Genomic DNA, 21,130 nt, shown 5'->3' on the forward strand with positions numbered 1-21,130 from the left:
ATAGTTTTGCGTTGATTGTCCGGTTATATTTTATTCATTTAATCTGTTTACTAGTTCATAATTGGTTGTGTGGTGGGTGGTTGCAGCAAGTTAATTAAAATATGTTGTATTAATTTAAAAATAAGTTGAACTAAAAGCATTAACGAGAACCAAAAAAAAAAAGTTAGGTCACACTACTTCCGGTCAGGTGGTCAGGTGACCAATTAGCTACAAGACTCGCGATACCCTGGAAGAAGAAAGCTGAATGTGTTATATCGCGACACTTTGGAAGACAAAGAAACGAAAATGGCTAAAAATGCAAATGTATGTTTCTATCTATCTATCTAGCTATCTATCTATCTATCTATCTAGCTCTCGTTCTTGCTAACTCGTTAGCTAGCTCGCGTGCTAGCTTGCCATTTTGCTAAATCACAAAATGCTTTTTATGCAGTCAGTGGGACCAAATTAAACATTTATACTCGAGACTCAATATATACAGTTCACTTAAATACTCGTAATTATTTCTTTTAGTGAGCTTGAAATGGTTCAAATGACTTTTTATTTTATTTTTTTTTATTTTTTGAGCAATACGCAGTAACGCGCGTTTACGTTGGAGAACTACAATTCCCATAATTCCGCAGGTGCAACGCGAAGCTACGGATCCCCAGACGGAGTTTGACAGCAGGCACAGCACAGGCTGACTGGAACGAAACACACACAGCGGCTGGAGCTGCAGAGGTGTGCGGGCTCTCGCTCCTTCTTCTCCTCTCTCATCGAACCAGGAACACGATACTCTCAACGCAGGTCATCGTTTCTCCACTGCTGCCATCTTTGCGCTCCTCCGTGTGCGCCGACGCGTGCCGCGCTCATGGCGAACACAAGCTGACCGCGACATGCCGCGCAGCCAGCCGGGCAGCGGCGCCTCTCGCCGGGCGAGGAGCGAAGCGACGCTCCGCCGCTGAGCACCGTCATTGCAGTCGGTGAGTAACCACTAAACATGCTTGCACAACTAGTGAACGTACATGAATTGTTAGCGATGTCTCATGAATGCTTGACGAATTTGGTATATTTCGACTGGTGCCACTTGAACATGTGGACACACTCCACATGTTCACTTAAGCTGACTTTGGGACTTCTTGCCATGCACACCAGTGTAGTTTTTTTTTTCCTCACACAAGCTTCCAGACACTCATCATCATCATCATCATCATCAGTAGTTTTTCTCCCTCCTCCTCCTCCTCCTCCTCCTCCCTTCCCCAGCTGTTAGAACACAACAGCAGCAGCAGCACATCTTGCAGAGGCAACAGGGCCGCTTCCGCTGCTGCAAGAGGAGGAGAGAGACGCTCATTGTTGGTGATTATCAGCTCTTGTCTGTGTGCTTTGGGGAGGGGTGAGGGTGGCGGGGGGGGGGGGGGGGGGGGGGCGTAATGGCGTGAGGAGGTAGTGGGAGGGAGGGAACAGGAGAGAAGTCAATGTCAGTGTCTGGCCGGTGACAGTTTTGTTATTTAAGGGCCCTTCGGAGACGTGCGCTTGGCCGCGCTGCGGCTTCCGTTAGTATGCAGACGGACGCTCAGTCTGTCTGTCTGTCTGTCTGTGTTTTTGTGTGTGTGTGTTTGTGTGAGCGTCTCACAATGTCTCACCATCATCCTCGCTCCCGATTGGCACATCCCCACTTGGATGTGACGAAGAATGTCGGAATGAAAAGGAAAAGGCCCCCAGCTTGGCACGCCGTCTTGTCAGTCTTGAGCGAATGTCCTTGCATGTGTGTGCGTGTTGCAGTGTGTGTGTGTGTGTCAGAGCAGCAGCAGCAGCATTGTGCTCGCTACCTGTGCGAACGAGACTAGTTGTCATGGCAACGGCCTTGTAGCGCCGTCGACGTCGCTCCTGTCCTCATTGGCGGGGTCAGCGCTCCTAACGCACGGCGTGCGCGTGCGCGTGTGCGGTGGAAGTGGCTTTTGTTCGAGCCCTGCTGCAGTTTGCAAGGCGTGTGGGTTGATGGCACAGCAGTGCCCGCCGCCGCCAATCAACTGTTTTCTTGGCCTATCAGTGCATCCTGCTGATTTGTAGAAGTTTATGGGGGGGGGGGGGAAAAGAAAAAGTTACATTGGCGTGAAGAATTCTGGTGATTTTTGTGTATTGAGCCAAAATGGAGTCAGGTTAGGAGCTTTTCGAGCCAAAAAACGTGTCGATTTCGTCAACGAAAACTTAACGAAAATAATTTCGTCAACACACATTTTTCACTGAAAAAAAAAACAAGACTAGACTGGATGAAAAAAAACAAAATTAACACTACTTGGCCCATTATTTTTTAGTTGTGAGCAAGAAAATGAATGTTACAAAGTGTTAGATGGTGTCGGAAAACAAAGATAAATTAATTTGTCTATGTAATTAATGGTATAAACTTGAAAAAAAAAGTCTGCTTGTTTATGCTAACACATAATGTTGAAGCACTGTAGCAACAAAACTAGCATCACTATCAGTACGTACTGTTATATACTATACTATATTCTCTATCTTCAGCGAAAATTACTATTTTCTGTTTGGTTAAACACGTTTTTCTGGAAGTCACTTTTTTTAAGGCTGCTGATTGGCTAATGTGCTTTATCAGGTTTATTGTGCTTTCACCTGTTGCTTCGCCACTAGACTGAAGTATTTAGCTTTTATTATTTTTCAATATTTGGATTGTATTTTTTATTTTCATTTTTTGGAACTATTTTCTATTTTATTAATTTTTAAAAAAAATATTTGACTGTTTTGTATTTTATTAATATTCTTGTTTTATTATTTATTTTTATAACTATAGTTCGTGTTTTATTTATCCTTTTTATTTTGTTTTGATTGGAAAGTTGCAAAAATAATTCCGTTCCTTTTACAGTCGACTTGTCATTTGAGCATACATTTTGGTTTGGTCGGTCATGTGACACTCACTTGGCCCTGCACCATGAGCACTTATTCTTTGCCCCTTTTTTTTTTTTTTTTGATGGGCTTGCAACGATGACCATAGAGCTTTTTGCAACATCATAGGAAGTAATTTGGATGAATTAGTTGTTGAAGTGGATGCTAACCTAAGGGTACTTATTGTACACTAAAAAAAGGTGAAGTCCAGAATCACTCAAAAGCCAGCAGCTTTGTTTCCTGCCCGTCAAGTAGTGTTTGCTTTCTCTTAGTCAAATTTTACTGTATACACATGCTATAATAATAATAATGATAATAATAATCCGTTGCAAACTTTTTAAACAATAATAATGGCGCTGGTAGCACCCTCTGCCTCAATTTTAGACAGGAAAAAGCCTTCCATGTTGAAATTTGACCTCATAGTGATGATCAGGGTTATTATAGTTTGGGAATTTTTCATTTATAGTTAGTTTTTATTTCATTGTTGTTGTTTTTTTAATTTTATTTAGTTAGTTTTAATTAGCTTTTAGGGTGGTTTTGTTAGTTTTTATTAGTTTTAGCTATTTACTAAATGTTTAGTTTTAGTTAGTTTCAGTATTAGTTTTAGTTTTCAAAATGTGTATTACTTATGTGTAATATTCCAAAAACAACATGGGAGTGACGTTATCTGAAGGTGCTTTTCTATTGGCTGCTGCTAGAGGACGTCACTTTTGTGTGACACACTTTCAATTAGGGCTGCTCGATTATGGGGAAAAATGATGATAATCACGATTATTATGGCAATAATTGAAATCACAATTATTCAAATTATTATTAATTTTTTTGGTACAAGCAAGAAAATGTTTAAGCTCTTAAAAATATTTAGACCAATTAAAAAAAAAAAATAGAAACACTCTAATTATGTAAGTTCCTTTTGGACCAAACTGAATTTATAATATTTATTTATTTAAATATTTTAGTTAAAAACTTGAAGTTGGATTGCAGCTTGTGCACTGTGCAGTAGGTCGATCATTTATCATTTTTTTGGTGCAAAAGAAAATGTTTAAACGTAAAGAACAAATACAAAATATTAAGACAAATAAAATTCTTTGAAACACTAATTATGCAAGTTCCTTTTGGGTAAACAAAATTGAATATATTATATATATATATATATATATATATATATATATATATATATATATATATATTATTTTTTTTTTTTAATAAAAATAAAAAAGTGCAAATGTTTCAATTTAAACAACTCATGAGGTTTGAATTTAATTTAAAGTTCATTAAAATTTAAAATAAATTTCAAATTAGTATTAATAATATATATTTTTTACGATTATTATGATTTTTGTAATTGTGGAGTCTAATAAGTGAAATTGGAATAGAATTTGATTAATTGCACAGCCCGTCCTTAATCCGGTTAATATCCAAATAAATCTACTTCAAATCACATTTGAAATCATCCCCAAAGACTCATGCATTAAATTAATTACCAAAGACGAAAACGAAGGACATTTTTGCGAGAATTATTGGATAGTTTTATATTAGTTCTGTAAACAATGTAGTTTCAGTTACTTCTCGCTTTAAGAAAAACAAAACATTTTTCGTTTTGATTTTATTCTGTTAACCAAATTGTTTTTTGGATTGTATTTTTATCTTTTATTAGTTTTAGTAAATTAATATAATGACGTTTAAGACTCCGACAAGCCCCCTCCCCATAATATTCAAACATAATCTCGTCCACACACGCTTAAGTATCCGCCAGCACTTGACGGGGTCTGGTTGCAGCCGGTTTATGTCTGACGGCGGTGGAGGGGGGGGGTGGGGGGTGGGGGGGCTTCAACCTCTCACCTTTGCGAGGAAGAGGAGGGGATGCGGAGGTCAAAGAACAGCAGAGATGGAGGATGAGCGAGCGAGCGAGTGAGTGTGAAGCCGCTGTGTACCTCCCTAACAAGCTGGACAGAATCAGCTCAATTATTAAAGAGGAGTGAGAGATGGGGGAAAACACGCGCACTCAACATGCTGTCTGCCGCACACGCACACGCACACACTCGAGTGTGTCTTGAATTTTTGTGAGCTTACACAAAAAAAAAAAAAAAAGTCTGATTCCGTGCTCGTGCGTCAGAGTTCTGAGTGTGCTTGTGCGCGCTTAAAAACAGTCACGGCGAGGAAGCCGGGAGGGAGGGGCCGAGGCGAGGCTCGTTAGGGATTCTTCTCAACTCTCCTCCGCACGCACATGCACGCACACGCGCAGCGCCATCCAGCTTCTCTGTCATCACGTCCCTATGAAGAGATAATCAGAGCAGCCAGGGGTCTGCTGATAGGCGCACCCCCCCCCCAGAGGGGCGAAAAGGATTCATCCAGGAGATGTTTGCATGCAGTGTGTGCGTGCGTGTGCACGTGAGTGTGAGACTAGTGAGAACGCACACTTTCTAAGAGAGGGCGAGCGAGGCAGGGATGAAGAGAGAGAGAAAGTGGAAGCAGGAGGTTGTCAGGGGAGGAGGCGGAGATAAGAGAGGAAGAGTTGTCAGGGAGAAAGGGGGGGGGGGTGGATGAGTGCACCTCACGCGTGTGCGTGGAAGGTAGACGGAAGTCGTCGGGGCGTGCGTGTGCGTGTGCGTGTGCGTGTGCGTGACGAGGTGTTAGCACCCGCAGCCGGAGCGCTCACGGGGCAGCCATTGTTGCCCGCGCAGCCAGCCGGCGGCCGTCGCCTCGGCAACGGGCGCTGCGGCAGCGTCTCCCACGGCAACGGGGCGGAGGAGGAAGAGGAGGAGTCAGGGTCGCAGGGGCGGCGAGGCCCCTCGCTCTCGCGGGAGCGCGTCAGCCCCTTGAGCTTGCGGCGAGTTTGTGCACATGCACAATCTTTCATTTTTTTTTCAACAGCGTTATGATTTAGATCTACTTTGTTTGTTTTATGTCTGCATGATTTGTGTAAATAATATTTTTAATTTTGTTAATGGTTTTATTTTTATTATTTTGTATTAAGTATTTTTATTGTGTATTTTGATTTTTGAATTTTATTTTGAATTATGTATTCTCTTATTTATATTATTTTGAATTTTTTTTAATAAAATATATTACTGTATTTTTTTTTAATTCAGTATGTTATTTGTATTATTTCGTTTTATGTATTTTTATTGTGTATTTTTATTTTTGAATTTTATTTTGAATTATGTTATCTCTCAGTTGTATTATTTTGTTTTTATTTTATAAAATATTTGTTTTTATATTTCGGTATTGAATTTTGAATTTTATTTTTATAAAATATATTTCTGTATTTTTAATTCAGTTATTTTTATTTCTACTTTTTTCATTTTGTTTGTAGTATTTTGTTTTTCATTGTGTATATTTTCACGTTATGTTTTATTTGGTGTTTTATTATTAATTTTATTGAATTGTTTTTATTGTTATATTTAAGTATTTTATTTTTTAGTGTTATGTGTTTCTTTGTTTTAATATACAATATATATAATATATAATATAATAAATTAATAAATATTCATTTTTATAAAATAAATAATTTATTTGTTTTAATAAAACATTTATTTTATTCCTTATTTCAGTATTTTATTTTAATTTTAATATTTATTTTTCTTATTTTGTGCACTTATAGATTTTATTTGTTTGATATTTTTTTTAATTTATTGTTGTGTGGTTGTCTGAGTGGATTTGTGTGTATTGGCATGTATTTTTTTTTTTTAAATCATTAGGCCTTTATTAGCTTTTTGTGTTTGTGCATCATTTGCTCATACTGTACTTGCACGTGCAGTACCTGAATACGATTTTCTGCATGGAGTCATTCCCAGATGGCGGCTGGTCATGTGACACACAAATTATACACCCCCCCCTCCCCAACATCGGGGCGACAATCAGGAAGCTGCCTGCAGGAGAGCGGCAGGAAACTGTCAGACTGAGTTGAAGATGAGGAGGGGGAGGGGGGGGGGTGCTATAACAGTGAGGATGAAGAGTGAGGAGCGGGTGAGGAAGGGGTGATCTAGTCGTCCGTGTCTTAAAATAACCGCGTTGTAGGTTCTCACAAACGGGGGAGGTGGGCCGCACTCCCCCGTGTGCGCGTCCTTGGCTGAGTTTGGAGTTTGTGTTTACATCCTCTCGCCACCTGTCTCGTCTTTTGTGTTTGCCGGCGCGTGCGCTTTTTGATGCGTCGACGCGAGCTGCTGTTAGCATCGTTAGGAACGTCCTGCAGCCATTTAGCGTTGAGGTGGACAAGCAGGCGTGAGGATGAAGCGAGCCGGCATTGCGTGACTTCAGATTGGATGCGATTAATCGATGACGTCGTTGATATTATATGATACTTTCAAATTCTATTGGGATGTTCGATACCACTTTTTTTTCCCCAGACTGATACCTGTAACGAAAACTCAACTCTTGTGTATTCACTGATGCCAAGTTATCGATTATAGTACTTTTGAGCCACAGAATTTCTATTAAACCAAAGACAACACATTTTTAAGAAAGACCATTTGGTAGTGGCCTTCATCACAAGTTCTCGATATTGGGAAAACATGCAATATAGTTGCTGAATGTAGCGACATCGATGTTAATTGTGATATTGAACCTGTACCTTAAAGAAATGACATTTTTATTATCTAATGAAATAATGACATTTTTTTTTTTACACGCGGCAAAATAATCAAACTCAATGTATTCTCAGTTAATTAATTGTAATTACCTCTCGATAATGTGTAACTATTGGATGGGGGGGTTCACATTTTAGTTTACGTCTGACTGGTCAAATTCAGATAAAAGCATAAAATTCTATATGTAACTTATTGCATGTCTTTGCGATATGCATTTTGCATGGGCCAATGTCATGATTCGATATATTGTGCAGCTGTAGCAGGTACGATACCTCAACTCAACTTTATTTATAAGGCTTGTATCGGTACTCGCCCATAATGTGCATCAAATTAAGTCGATAAAACTCGAAATATTTGGGGTGAAAAGCCCAAACCGATTTGAGTTCATCATTTTTATTTCTAAAAATTGTACTAGCCTGTACGGTGCATGGTGTCCTAACAGTGTTGAACCCTGCCTACCGATTATCCACTGGTTTAATCGAGTAAAAAAATTGATTATGAACCATGAACCACAATAACAGTAGTCTATGGGGAAAAATGACCCCTGAGAGTTGCCGTTGACCTTTTCACGTAATCAAATTATTTGATTAATTGTCGCCCTAATCGTAATAATGTTTTGTCACCTTTTTTTTTTTTTTTTTTTTTTTTTTAATACATGAAACAAGTCAGTTGTCATTTGTCCTTATCAGATGAAGTCATTTGCAGCCTGTCAGGCGCCACTCCAGGGCAACAGGTGGCGCTGTAACTTTGTAAACCAGAGGCACTTTTTTAGCCAGTCGAACGCCAGAAGTGTTGCGTGGGCGTGGCTTCCAAACTCGTCATCTTCGGTCCATCCAACGTCACTCAAGTCTCCACGGACCCGCCTGACCCACATCTTCGCCTCCTCCTCGTTTTTCCCCCCCGGTGACCTCGCATCCATTCTCCCACCCATCTTCTTCTTTCACCCCCCCTACACCTCCCCATGCTGTTTCCATGCTGCTGCCTGTCTCTTAGCAACAACTGCACACCCGCTCGAGCTCTGCGAGTGCTTTTACAAACACACCCAGGAAGACGCGCTCGCACGCACGCACGCACCCCCACACGCGTGCGCAGCACAATGCTTGTTTCTTTGTGGGGCGGGGGGGGCAGCGGGCCAAACTCTTGTGCATGTTTTTTACACGCACGTACGCACGCACGCAACTTGCCTGAATCTGCTGCGTCCAAAGATGAATTTATCGGACGGATGCCAAAAGTGTTTGCATAAACAATGATTCTTGTGCACGCGCACGTATTTGCATGTGTGTCCTTGTGTGTTTGTCTTTATGTGCAAATGGGGACGCGTGCGGAGAGTGTGGGTGGATGAAGCTGTTGCGGCATATTTGCACGTGTGTGTGTGTGTGTGCGCGTCGTCGCCGTGTGTCACTCACAGAGTGCAGAGAGAGAGTGTGTGTGTTTAATTAAAGCGTGTGTTTGTCTCTCCAGCTCTCACACACACATACGGGTCAGAAGGATGATTAATGAATGAATGCTGTTAATTAGAGGAGGGAGGAAGAAAGTGCGGAGATGAGGATGTGAAAGTGGGATTGTTGGGCCCGACCCTGGCAGGGACGTTTTGAGGCCGATGGCGATATTTGCCAGAATAAAAGTCCGATCACCGATTAATTAGCCGATTTGTTTGAAATAATATGAAAATGACTGAAGTCCAAGACATGAATTCAAGAGGCAGAAAATTTCACTGATTTACAGCACTTTGTCCTTTTGTTTAACTTCACAACAGACAGAAAGTTTGATACTAAAAATTGGCACATTTTTTTGTTATTTATTATTATTCTCTTTTATTGTTATTTATTTTATTATTTTCTTAGTTTTTTTATTATTATAATGTATATATATATATACATATATATATATATATATATATATATATATATATATATTTGTGTTTATTATTATTTGACACATTTTTTATTTTATTATTTTCTTCATGTATTTTTATTATATATATATATATATATATATATATATATATATATATATATATATAAAATACAAATTTATTTATTTATTTAATGGATTTATGTTATTTTTATTTAGACACATATTTATTCTTTAGTTTGTTCTATTGTTACTTTTTTATTAATGTATTTTTTATTATTATTGTTACATATATATATATATATATATATATATATATATATATATATATATATATATATATATATTGTGTTTATTATTATTTGACACATTTTTTATTTTATTATTTTCTTCATGTATTTTTATTATATATATATATATATATATATATATATAAAATACAAATTTATTTATTTATTTAATGGATTTATGTTATTTTTATTTAGACACATATTTATTCTTTAGTTTGTTCTATTGTTACTTTTTTATTAATGTATTTTTTATTATTATTGTTACATATATATATATATATATATATATATATTATATTTTTTTTTATTGAATTTATTTATTTGTTTATTATTTTTATTTTATTTTTACTTTTTTGCCAATTTAAAAAAAAAGTTTGTTTGAATGTCATTATCTATGTCTTATATTGTAATGTGGGAAATTAAGTTTAAATCAGATTATAAAAACAAATTTTGTCAATTTGAATTTCAATCCCTATATTATAAAACCGAGCATTATTTCAAATTGACAGTACAGCAGCAAATGCACCAACAATACATTAAGGTTCAGTTCGATCTGTTGATGTTTGTTTTCCAAAGTAAGTGCAAATGTGTAACTTTTTATTATTATTGTGCTATTTATGGTGAGTTTGTCGAACGTACTTCCTTCTTCCACATTTCGCCTTGTACTTTCTTTCTCACACATGCAGGACACGCCCCCTCCCTCCTCGGCTCCCTCCTTCCCTCACCCGTCTCCCCCCCCCTCTCATGCTGCTTCCTCACTAATCACGGCCATATGTCGGTGAGGGAGATGCCGAGGTGTTGTGTTGTGTGTTTGAAGGCGTGCACGTGTGACCTACACACACACGCACCCTCTCATCATTTCTGCTGTCACCTTGATGTCTTCATCCGCTTCAATCCTCATCACCCCTTTGCTTCCCCCTGGTGGCTGCTATTGTATTCACACAACAACAACAAAGTGACTCTGCAGCTGCTGATTCTTATTGGTCCATTCCGAGTTCTACTGCAGCCCTTTAGGCAGGAAAGCCTCAATTAATTGCCGCCACATTAGATTAATAAGAAACACTTTTTTTTTCTTTTTTTTTTAAATGGTCTGACATGATTCCCAAACTTTACTTTGGTCCTTGTTGGTCTGGCAAAAATTGGAAAATATAAAATAAATATTTGACCATGTCTATTGCAGCCCATTTCGGAATCATAGTGGAAATTAATGGCACATTCCAGCCGTCATTTTACATCCACGATAGTCTGCCAAAGGGCCAGAAATGCCAAAAGAGAAACATGTAGTTTATATTTTCTACCGCAACACGTTTTGGCAGCAGACCAGTTTGATAGGCAAACTAGTATGGAGGACCAAAACTGCCAAAATTAAAAAATAAATAAATGACTACATAAATAATTAAATAAATCAATGATATATCATTTGATATATTTTTTTAATATAATTTTCTAATTATATTTTTTTGAAAACAGATGAAGGTCCCATTAATAGAGGCTTTGCTGCCTAAAAGGGCTGCAGTCGAATCAAAAATCGAAACCAGAAATTGAGGAATTTTAGGGACCGATTAAACTGCAGGAAGGACTAATTTTATTGATTTAGACCCCACCCCCCCTTCCCCCACCCCAAAGACGCCCAACACAAACCAAAACTGCCAAAATTAAAAAAAAAAAAAAATGACTACATAAGTAATTAAATTAACAAATGAGTAAATATATAAATGACTAAAAGTGAAAGTAAAAAAGGATATAAAAAGTATAAAATTCAAAAATTAAATACAAATGTATTTATTTATATACACATATGTTTTTTGTTCTTTTTATTTCCATTTATATATATATTTTTTATATAATTTTCTAATTATATATTTTTTTATCTTTTGTATTTTTACTTTTAGTCATTTATTTATTTTTAATTTTGGCAGTTTTGGTCCTCCATATAATTCGTGTTGGTTGTGTTGGGGGGGGGGGGGGGGGGGGGGGGGGGGATCGGAATCAATAAAATGAGTCCTTCCTGCAGTTTAATCGGTCCCTAAAATTCCTCAATTTCTGATTTCGATTTTTGATTCTACTGCAGCCCTTTTAGGCAGCAAAGCCTCTATTAATGGGACCTTGATGTTTTTTTTTGTTTTGTTTTTTTCCCCTCAAACTGACTTTTCCTTTTGTTCTGCAGCCCGTTCAGGCATTACAGTAAATGGCACATAACAGCTGATACTACACAAACTCAATGATCACCCACTTTTCAATTTCGACCGCAGCCCGTTGAGGCTTCACTCACTGTGTCTCTTATTCTCCTCCTTTTTTCTACTCTGCCCCTCTTCACCTTCACCCTAGCCTATACCAGCCCCCCCCCAAATCTTTTCTCCCCCTCTCAGCGACCATGTGCGACGTGAGGAGCAGAGGGGATGCGGCTGGAAAGAGCCAAAGTGCGCGAGTTTCTGCTGCTGTTGCTGCTGCTGCTGCCCACTGCAGTATTGATGACCCGCTGATCCCCTGCAGAACTCGGCCAGCCGGGCAGACAGACCGAGGTGAGCCTCGGAATCCGAATCAGCCGCCGAGCGCTCGAGTGGGACGTGAATGCTAACTAAGCGCGGGACTAATTGTCGTCGCGCTGCGACGTGGGCGGGACGCGTCATAAAATAACGTTTATGATGTTGCACGACGTATTTAAAAAAAAAAAAAAACTGCAAAAAAAAAGTCTCAGAGCAGATTTGTTGTTTTATAGACTGTGTGTTTACTCACCTGCAGGTGGTGGTAGGCGTCAGAGTAGGAGGACTTTTAATTTGGTGCATTTTTTTTTTTAAAGGACTGTGAAACCGTTAGAATTCATTTTGAGCGAGAATGGAGTTTAAAAGTTAACGAACTGGTCTACATTGTGGAGCAACCAAATCATCACAAAATGGCAGGGTGACCAAACACACGTCGGCGTCTATTTGAGCTCATATTTGCCACATCTATGATTTTCAGAAATATAGATGTTGAAGCAACACTGACTGCGCAAGGTTTAGAAATAGCAATAAAGTTTCTCGGTATTTTTATTGATGAACATTTAACATGGAGAGCGCAATATAGAACATGTCACGTCTCAGGTATCCCAAACCGTTACCGTTTTACACAAGGTTAAAGAATCATTGAGCAAGAATGCTTTGTTATTGTTATATAATCCCATACCTGACCTTTTGCATTCAGGGTTTTTCCTGGCTCAAATCGAGGCAGAGGTGGTATCACCCATGACTACGATGGGTGACTACCGATACCAGGTATCGGTATCATCTTATTTTAAGGTATCGGTACTCGCCCTCCTGCAGCCATTTTACAATCAGGGACTAGAAATTAGAAATTATATGAATACAAAGCTACCATTAACTTTTTGCCATGTTTTTAAACTACAATCAGTAAAAAATTAATCCACAATATAATTCAGCGTTTTGTTATGTTTATTGTGTATATACTGCCTCACAACCAGGAAATGGACATGCGCAACGGTTGCTCCATGATCTGTTAAGAAGACAAAGAAAGCTGTTTCTTCTTCGGTTGTTGCTTCAGGTCTTTCCCGTGCACTGCTGTTGATATAGCGCCTCAATAATGGTGCAACGCTGCAATTGCAGTTAAAATGCGCTCCTGCCCAGCTCAATCAACACAGCTGGAGCGCTGTCTTGGGCGATATCAATGGCTCAGGCTGGAGGTGGCCGCCTCAGAATTTTGTACACAGGAAAAACCCTGGCATTGACGTGTGGGGGTGTGCAGCTAAAATCTATACTGAACCCATCTTTCTTTTACAGAAAGCTCCTGTAATCACGTTTGCCTTAAATTGGCGACACGCCTGCCGACGTACAAGATTGACGGCCCTATTTGAGGAAAGCACATGACTGATGTCTATGTTTGCTTCTTCAGGTCTTTGAATCATCTCGACGAGCTGTCGAGGACATCAAAATCGAGGCGCACCCGAGCATGATCGCTGGATGAGCGGTCTTTCCGCACATTTGCACACCGGACAAACTGGTCGGCTCGCGGGGCCCGAGCCCTGGACCGCGGGGCTCCTGGCTCGCCATGACCCGCCGCCGGTGACCGACGACCTCGCGCTGGCCAACGGCGCCCACCCGCAGCGCAGGGGCGGGCACCGCACCTGCCCACCGAGGCGGCCGGCAACTGGCGCCGAGCCAACCGGAAGCATGCAAACCCACGTCGACACGCTTTCGCGTTCGCGCGCCGCTTTGGACTCGTGCGGCTCTTTGGAGGCCCAGCAGTCCAGAACTCTGAGCACCGCGTCACCTAAGTCCTCGTCTTTAGCGCTCGCCAATCATCCGATTGCGGCGGGGCGGAGCCTGGCTCCAGAAACGGATCTCGCCGCCAACGTTTGCTCGTCCCCTCTCATTGTGGAGGCCGAGAGGAAGTATGCGCTGCGCAGCTCCGGGCGCTCCCGTTTCCCCTGCCACGTGCGGAAATCCTCCCGCCTCCGCCGAATCCCGGAGGACAGCGAGAGGAGGCTGGAGAAGGAGCGAGCAGACGAGGAGGCGCTCCTACGTTGCGAGGAGATCTGGAGTGTGAAAGAGGAGCAGGCGGAGGAGGAGGCGGTCACGAACAAGGAGCCGCCGTCCACGGAGGCCGTCGTCCCCGCAGTGTCCGACGTTCCTCTGGCGCTAACCATACCCAACCCCGTTCCCAAAGCGGCCCCGAAACCTGGACCCAGACTCGGGCACAGACCCGGACCTAAATCTCGCTCGAGGCCCGCTCCCAAGTCGGTCCAGAAACCCGGTCCAAAAAGTGTCATGAGGCGCCGTCAGGCCGCGCAAGCCGCCCTGCAGTGTGGTGCCAATCACCTCCCGCCGCCCGCCGTACCGCTGCCACTCGTGAAAAAGGAGGTGCAGATTTTCTCTCCCAATGGCAGGAGGTGTGGACGCTTTGTCGGAGTGAGTTACTTAGCTTTTTTTTTCTTTTTTTTTGCATGTATGGCGCTGGTGTCAAGACTAGCCAATTATAGGCGCCGATTTTGGCCATTTTGACAAATATCGGTATTGGGCTTTTTTAAAATTTGACAGCCGATATAATGTAAATCTAAAACAATTTTAATCTCAGGGAGCTATTTATTTACATTTTCAGTTAAAATTATGAGAACCGTTTGTGTTTGTTTGACATTTAAACAAAGAAAAATGTGCATGTTTAAGATTTCAGGTGTTTTTAAATTTTGGACAAAAAATATTTACTGTAGAAAACTATAGAGAGTTTTGGTATTTACTTGCTTAAACATGCAATTAACTTTTACTAATAACGGTACTAATAACCTTGGGAGTGTCCTGAACATTTTGTCAGAAATTGAAAAGGTTGTCGTCTAAGATGAAAATAAATAAATAATAAATAAAAACTTTTACATTTTGAAAAGTCTGAACAATTGTTCAGTAATTATGATTTACAGAGTCAAGATTGACATTTGTATTTAAAAAATAATTGACGTCATACGCATCAGTATCAGCCCTGAAAACCATCGCTCTATCTCGAGTAGGGATGCAATGATAACGGTAATATCGTGATATTAAAACTGCCACAATATCATCGTCATCATGTCATGATATGAAAAGCAGCACCTCTGTTAAAAAAAAAAACAAAAACAAAAAAAAGGTCAGGGTGACACTTCAATGAGTGCAGTTCTAGCACCCTTTGGTGGCTAGTTTTTTTTTAGCGCAGTTGAATTTTCACAAGGCATGTTTTGGCCCTTCTATGTTTCAAATCCACATTAATGGTCAGATGAAGGGGGACGTAATATGCTTGTGAAGAACTCAACATGTGCGTGCATTAGCAAGTAAGTGAGTAAGTAAGTCAGTATGAATGAAGTGTTATTAGAGATTGTAGGTTGTTTATATGCATTGCTTTTATGTACTAAAGCACAATGTTGTGCTTTTTCTTTAGTATGAGTTCATTTTCTTTACAATATTGAGACCTTTTTTATTGTGTGAATTATTGTATCATGAGCTTCATATCGTGATATCGTTTCATGTCGTGATATTGTTACAATATCATATTGTTACATCCCTAATCTCTAGTCAAGACAACTTTTACCGACCTGTTTGATACTTTTTCTGTGCTGCACAGGTGAGGAAAATCGTGGTCAAGGTGGCCCGTATTCCCGTCAACCTCGGGCGGCGACAGAAAAGCTACAAGATCTCCAATTTGGAGACGGTCACACTATCAGAGAAGGGCGGGACCGCCGAGGGCACGGAGGTGGTCAGGGAACCGACGGCGCTCCTGCGCATGAAGAACAACGGCAAAAGCGTCATGGTCATGTTCCCGCCTGGCGAGCTGCCGCTTATCGTCAAACGCCGGCGGGGGCGACCGCCCAAGCAGCCCGTGCTCCTGATTCCGGGGGAGGGCCCCGCCCATGGTGGCGACGGAGATCCGCTCAAGAAGCCCCGGAGGCGGCGGCGGACGAAACTCCCGTGCCCTTATCCGTCATACGTCGGCGACACAAATGACGTGATGACCGAGTATGGCGACGTCCTGTCCAAACTGGCCTTTTTAAACCGCCAGCCGCCCGCCACCGGCCGATGCTCGCCCCCTCGCTGCTGGACACCCAGCGAGCCGGAAAGCTTCCACACCCCCTCGGAAAACCCGGGAATATCAACCCTGCTGCACCGGCTCACCGGGTCCAGGCGGCCTCGGGGCAGCAGAGGAGGGGGTTCTGGGAGGGGTGGGGGTGCCGCCGGGGGCAGCGAGCACAACAAGAGCACTTTCTGCGAGTTCTTTGAGGCCATCGGCAAGAAGCGCAAACCGGGTCCCCTCTCCGAGCACGGGTTACCCAGGAAAAGGGGGAAGGGCGTAGGTCGAGGAGGGGGTGTGGTCGGAACCGAGCCCGGCGGGGAGAAAACGGTCAGGAAGAGGCGCGTGAGGAAAAATGGTGCATTAAAAGGGGAAGGACAGGAATGGCCCAATGGTTCTGGAGGGTGGGGGGAGGAAGACTCTGACAAACGGTACCAGCTCTGTGGATCCACAAGGGGCGGGTTTCCCTCCTGCGAGGTGGGCAGGAGAGGTTCCTATGGCCGCGGAAGCAGAAGGGTCCGGCAAACCGGGGACGATTCACAAAGTCTGTTTGCGGGGTATTTCCGATCCTTACTGGACTCTGATGACTCGTCCGAACTTTTGGACATCTCGCAATCAAATGGGCGCAAAGTTTCCGGTTATGAAGCAGCCGGTCACCGGTGGTCCCCGGCCATGTCGAAATGGGGAGCCGACGGGGCAAGTTCGACAGCGGACGGTCCTATGCAGACTCACTGCCCCTCTGGTGGTCCTCCGTACAACTACGCCAGCCAGACTCAGACGTCCCCCACCCCTTCCACGTATCCAAAATCCAACCCTGCGCCGCTCTCGCAGTCTCCCAGTTCCGCCCACTCTGCCGGCTACGGACACTACTCTCCGGCCTACGCTGCGTCCTCTTGCGTTGGGCCCCCGAGATCCTCGGACTGCAGTTTTTCCTACAGCGGCGGGGGCAAGACCGGCGTGAACAACCGCGGCCAGGCGGGCTACTCCGGTTACCAGGCGGAGGCCAGGAAGGGCTACGGTGGAAGTCCCTCCTCAGGGCCCACGTCACCAGGTGGCGCGTACATGACGGTGGCCAAAGGCAGCCCCTTTAGCTCCTCTTCCTCGCCAGAGTGTTACAAACAGTACAATAGCAACCAGTGGAGCTTCAGGTACGTCTGTTTGACACACGACACATTGAGAAAATGTCCTGTTTTCTGATGTTAATGTCATGTTTAACAGACAGTGTGTGTCTGTTTTCCGCTCTGGACACACTTCATCACTCCCTCTCTTTTTATTATTAATTATTATTATTAATTTATTTGTATTTAATTTTAATTATTTTATTTTATTTATTACACCTAGAAAATGTAGTGTTTTCTAATGTTAGGTTTAATAGATGGAGAATATATCCAGATTAGTCTGTTTTATTTTAATTTTATTTTTTATTACAACTAGAAAATGTCCTGTTTTCAGATGTTAATGTCAGGTTTAGTCAACCTGAACATTTAATAACATATAGAAGAAGGAAGACGAAAATTATATCCTTTTTGCTCGCGAGGAGAACAAACTGTGTGTGTACCTATATTACAGTCTCTTTTTCGCTCTGGACACACTTCGCCACTCCCTCTCTTTTTATTCTTTTTTATTTATATATATTTTATGTGTTTATTTTTTATTTTATATTTATTTTATTATTTATTTTATTTTTGTTTTTTATTACTAGAAAATGTCCTGTTTTCTAATGTGCTGCCTTGTGATTATTTTCTAGACAAGGTTACAGTGGATGGCCAGCAGACAATTTTGGGCCTCATGCTTACAACGAATATGGCGCCAATGAATCAAAGGACATCTTGGACATATCCAACTACACCCCGCAGAAGGCCAAGAGACCCCCGTTCCCCGAGAGTCTGTCGGAGTCCTCCTCGGACAGCTCGCATCCTGGCTCAGGAGCCGCCGGAAGCGGACCCCCCTCCATGGGCGGAGTCTTCAAGCAGAGCGAAACGGTCAGTGCGGAGGGGCCCCAGTCCAGCCTGTCCAGCCTGGAAAAACTGATGATCGACTGGCACGAGAGCGCCTCGGCGCCGTCCTACAACTGGAGCCACAACGTCCTCTTCCAGGGCGGCGGGACCAGCAAGCCCGGCCGGGGGCGCCGGAAACGGACCGAGCAGCCGGAAAAAGAAGCGGGCTCGGTTTTGCACTCGGATTCCCCGTCCAGCCCATCGCCAACACTCACCCCTAAGCGAGGCGGAGCCGGAGGACGCGGTCGAGGGTCCAGAGGGGGCAGAGGCGGGGTCTCCGGGTGTTCGAGAGAGCGTCTTACGGGGTCCAAAGGCCGGGGGAAGTCTGCCGCAGCTTCTTCTGGTCTGGAAGCTTCTGGATTATTCCAGGAGGGTCTGGACTATTACAGCGGGGACAGTAGCAGCCTCTCCCCCAATTCCGCACCCCCTTCCAGTTACCTCCCAGATCCCTGTGAGTACCCCTCCCCTTATTCCGCCCACCCCTCCACGCCATCTTCTGAGGAGCGCTATCCGGCCTTGTACCCCGGGGAATCCTCGTCCTCCCTGTCACCCGGCGTGTCATCCCCCCCTTACCCCGCCAAGCCCCAGTCCTACCACCTTGCTCCTTCTCGAAACTTCTCCCCGTCCTGCTCCCCCCTACCGCGGGTAACGGCGCACTGCAGCTCGGCAATGAGCCCCTCGTACCGGCCCCCTCCCAAAGACGTGCCCTTCTCGCAGTACGACTCGCCCAGTTACTGCGCTTCGCCCTACTGGTACGGGCAGACATCGCACAGCAGCACCCCCAGCCCGAGTACCCACCCGCACACGAGCCCGCACGCCAGCACTCACGGGAGCCTGCTGGCGAGCCCCCCCAACGCGCACATGAACCCGCCATCTCACGAGCCGCCGCATCACCCGAGCGCCCACGCCAAGGCGTACGCCGGCAACGCCCACGCGCACGCCAACAATCATCCGCATCACTCCACGCAGGCCGCCGCCCATTCGGCTCCCTCGCTCTACGACGAGTGCGGAGCCGCGGCTGCCGCTGCCGCCGCCCACAAGCAGGAGCTGATGGCGCGCCAGGCCCTCCTGACGCCGCCGCCGCTATATGCCAAAAGCGCGCTGGACGAGGACTCGGGCGCTTACTCGCTGTCGCAACTTTCCTGCCAAGCCATGGGGCACCGCTACCCGTCGCAGCAGGGGGGCGGGGTGCTGTGCCAGCTTCTGGACCAGGGCCATGATGACGGCTTTAGCGTGACCAGCCTGTAACAACAGCAGGTGAGTCATCATTTCATGCATTTCAATAATCAGGAGAAGTCTTGAGGCTGTTTATCGTCAGCTGCCAAAGTCGGAAAATTTGTCTTGAAGAGAGCCGTTCAGTTTTTGTCTCTATTGTTACATCACAGGTGTGCTCATTTACATAATCCCTCCCACGTATCAGTTTTCCCTAGATTATCGGCGCCGATATTGGGCATTTTGATGAATATCGGTATAATCTGATGGCCGATAGCAAGTAAATCTAAAACCATTTTAATCTCAGGGAGCTCTTTATTTAAAATTTCAGTTAACTTTATAAGAGATGCTACTGACCCTGGGAACATTCTGAACCATTTGTTTTTATTGGACATTAAAACAAAGCAATGTGGAAGTTTTAAGATTTCAAGTATTTTGGTCTCTTGAGATCTCACTAATCCCTTGGAATTTAGAGGTTTCTGGGGCTGGTGAAAGATTCTGGTTTTGTAACCCTGCAGCTGGTGTCTGGTTGGTGCTGGATTTCACTTTGCTTCATCCTTCTTCCTTTGATCTTTCCTCTGGGTCTCATGACCTTTTGAACTTCACAATTCTTGCGAGTCTTAAGGTGAAGGTTATGAGATTTTTATTAGGTTTCATGAGAACAAACACACACACAGAAAATAACAAAGAAATGTGAAAGTTTAAGATCGCAGGTATTTAAAAATTTAGGGGGGGGGGGGGGGGGGATACTATAGAAAACTATAGCAAGCTATGATATTTACTTGCTTAAGTTTTTAAGACTGACTGATAAACTTGGGCGCTCCCTGAACGTTTTGTTCGAAACTTCAAAGGATGTAAAAAAAAAAAAAAACTTCTACATTTAGAAAAGTTTAATAACAATGCTCAATTAACATGCATTAAGACATTACAACAGAGGCAAGATTGTACGATGGCGTATTAGGGCCACGTATAAATATATATATATTCCGCAATATTCCGAGAAAAAAAACTTGCCAATTTGCCACTTTATATAGCTCATAAATTTGTGAGATTAGAAAAGGGCAAATTTGCAAATTTCTAAAGTGGCAAATATGCAAATTTCTAAAGTGGCAGATTTGTGAGAATATTTTTTTTACCACTTTATAAAGTGGCAAATTTGCAAGTTTTTTTTTTTTGAATATTGCCCCCACATGTTAAAGAAAAAATGTTTTAAACATTGGCATTTGTATTAAAAAAATAAATGACGCCAATGATTTTTTTTCCTCCTTTTTGCTGAAAGTCAATATCGGCTTCAAATATTGGTTATCGGCCTCCTTGACTACTAATAAAATAACATCTGTCTATCTTGTTTTCTCCCTTCATGACTTGATAACTGGGTGAAGTTTTCTTTTTTGGATTCCACATACGCACTCTCAGGACAGTTGTGTTATTTCAAACGTTTATTTTATTTTGTTTTAAATGTCACTTCCTCTTTCTCCCTTGTTGTCTTTGTCCCTCTCTTGTGCCCGCAGGTGAGTTCAATCTGCGCTTTTTGAAGCATTCGTTTTATTCCTTCGCTTTTGTACGCTTTTGACTTCTTCTTTGTGGAAGGCTGAAAGGGTGAGAATTTTTAGCTGCCATCTTGTTTGGGGGACAGTAAAAGCTTTAATTCTCCGGCATTGACAATCAAGATCAACACACACCGACGCATGTGCACAAAAGAATCATGCAAGTTGGACTCAAGTTGGCTTTTTTTTTTTTTTTGTCCTTCCTGAACGTTCCCGCCTCTTGCCGCTGGTGCACGCTTTGA

General features: G+C 42.8%; 1 protein-coding gene across 3 annotated transcripts; it reads left to right on the top strand.

Annotated features, from left to right (window-relative positions):
• The first annotated feature begins 213 nt into the window (after window positions 1-213).
• Window positions 214-21,127, top strand: ahdc1 (AT hook, DNA binding motif, containing 1). Of its 3 annotated transcripts, XM_077506650.1 has the most exons (8): window positions 214-303; window positions 621-959; window positions 1,240-1,332; window positions 11,936-12,129; window positions 13,496-14,511; window positions 15,689-17,280; window positions 17,880-19,386; window positions 20,853-21,127. In XM_077506650.1, exons 5-7 carry the CDS (start codon window positions 13,564-13,566, stop codon window positions 19,375-19,377), a joined length of 4,038 nt encoding a protein of 1,345 aa, XP_077362776.1. In that variant the 5' UTR covers window positions 214-303; window positions 621-959; window positions 1,240-1,332; window positions 11,936-12,129; window positions 13,496-13,563; the 3' UTR covers window positions 19,378-19,386; window positions 20,853-21,127. The 3 variants fall into 3 exon arrangements, with proteins under 3 accessions (XP_077362776.1, XP_077362773.1, XP_077362774.1); XM_077506647.1 differs by lacking the exon at window positions 1,240-1,332; XM_077506648.1 differs by lacking the exons at window positions 214-303; window positions 1,240-1,332 and having other exon boundaries at window positions 565-959.
• The last annotated feature ends 3 nt before the right edge of the window (window positions 21,128-21,130 follow it).

Source organism: Festucalex cinctus, chromosome 19, assembly GCF_051991245.1.
Source record: "Festucalex cinctus isolate MCC-2025b chromosome 19, RoL_Fcin_1.0, whole genome shotgun sequence".
Taxonomy (NCBI): domain Eukaryota; kingdom Metazoa; phylum Chordata; class Actinopteri; order Syngnathiformes; family Syngnathidae; genus Festucalex; species Festucalex cinctus.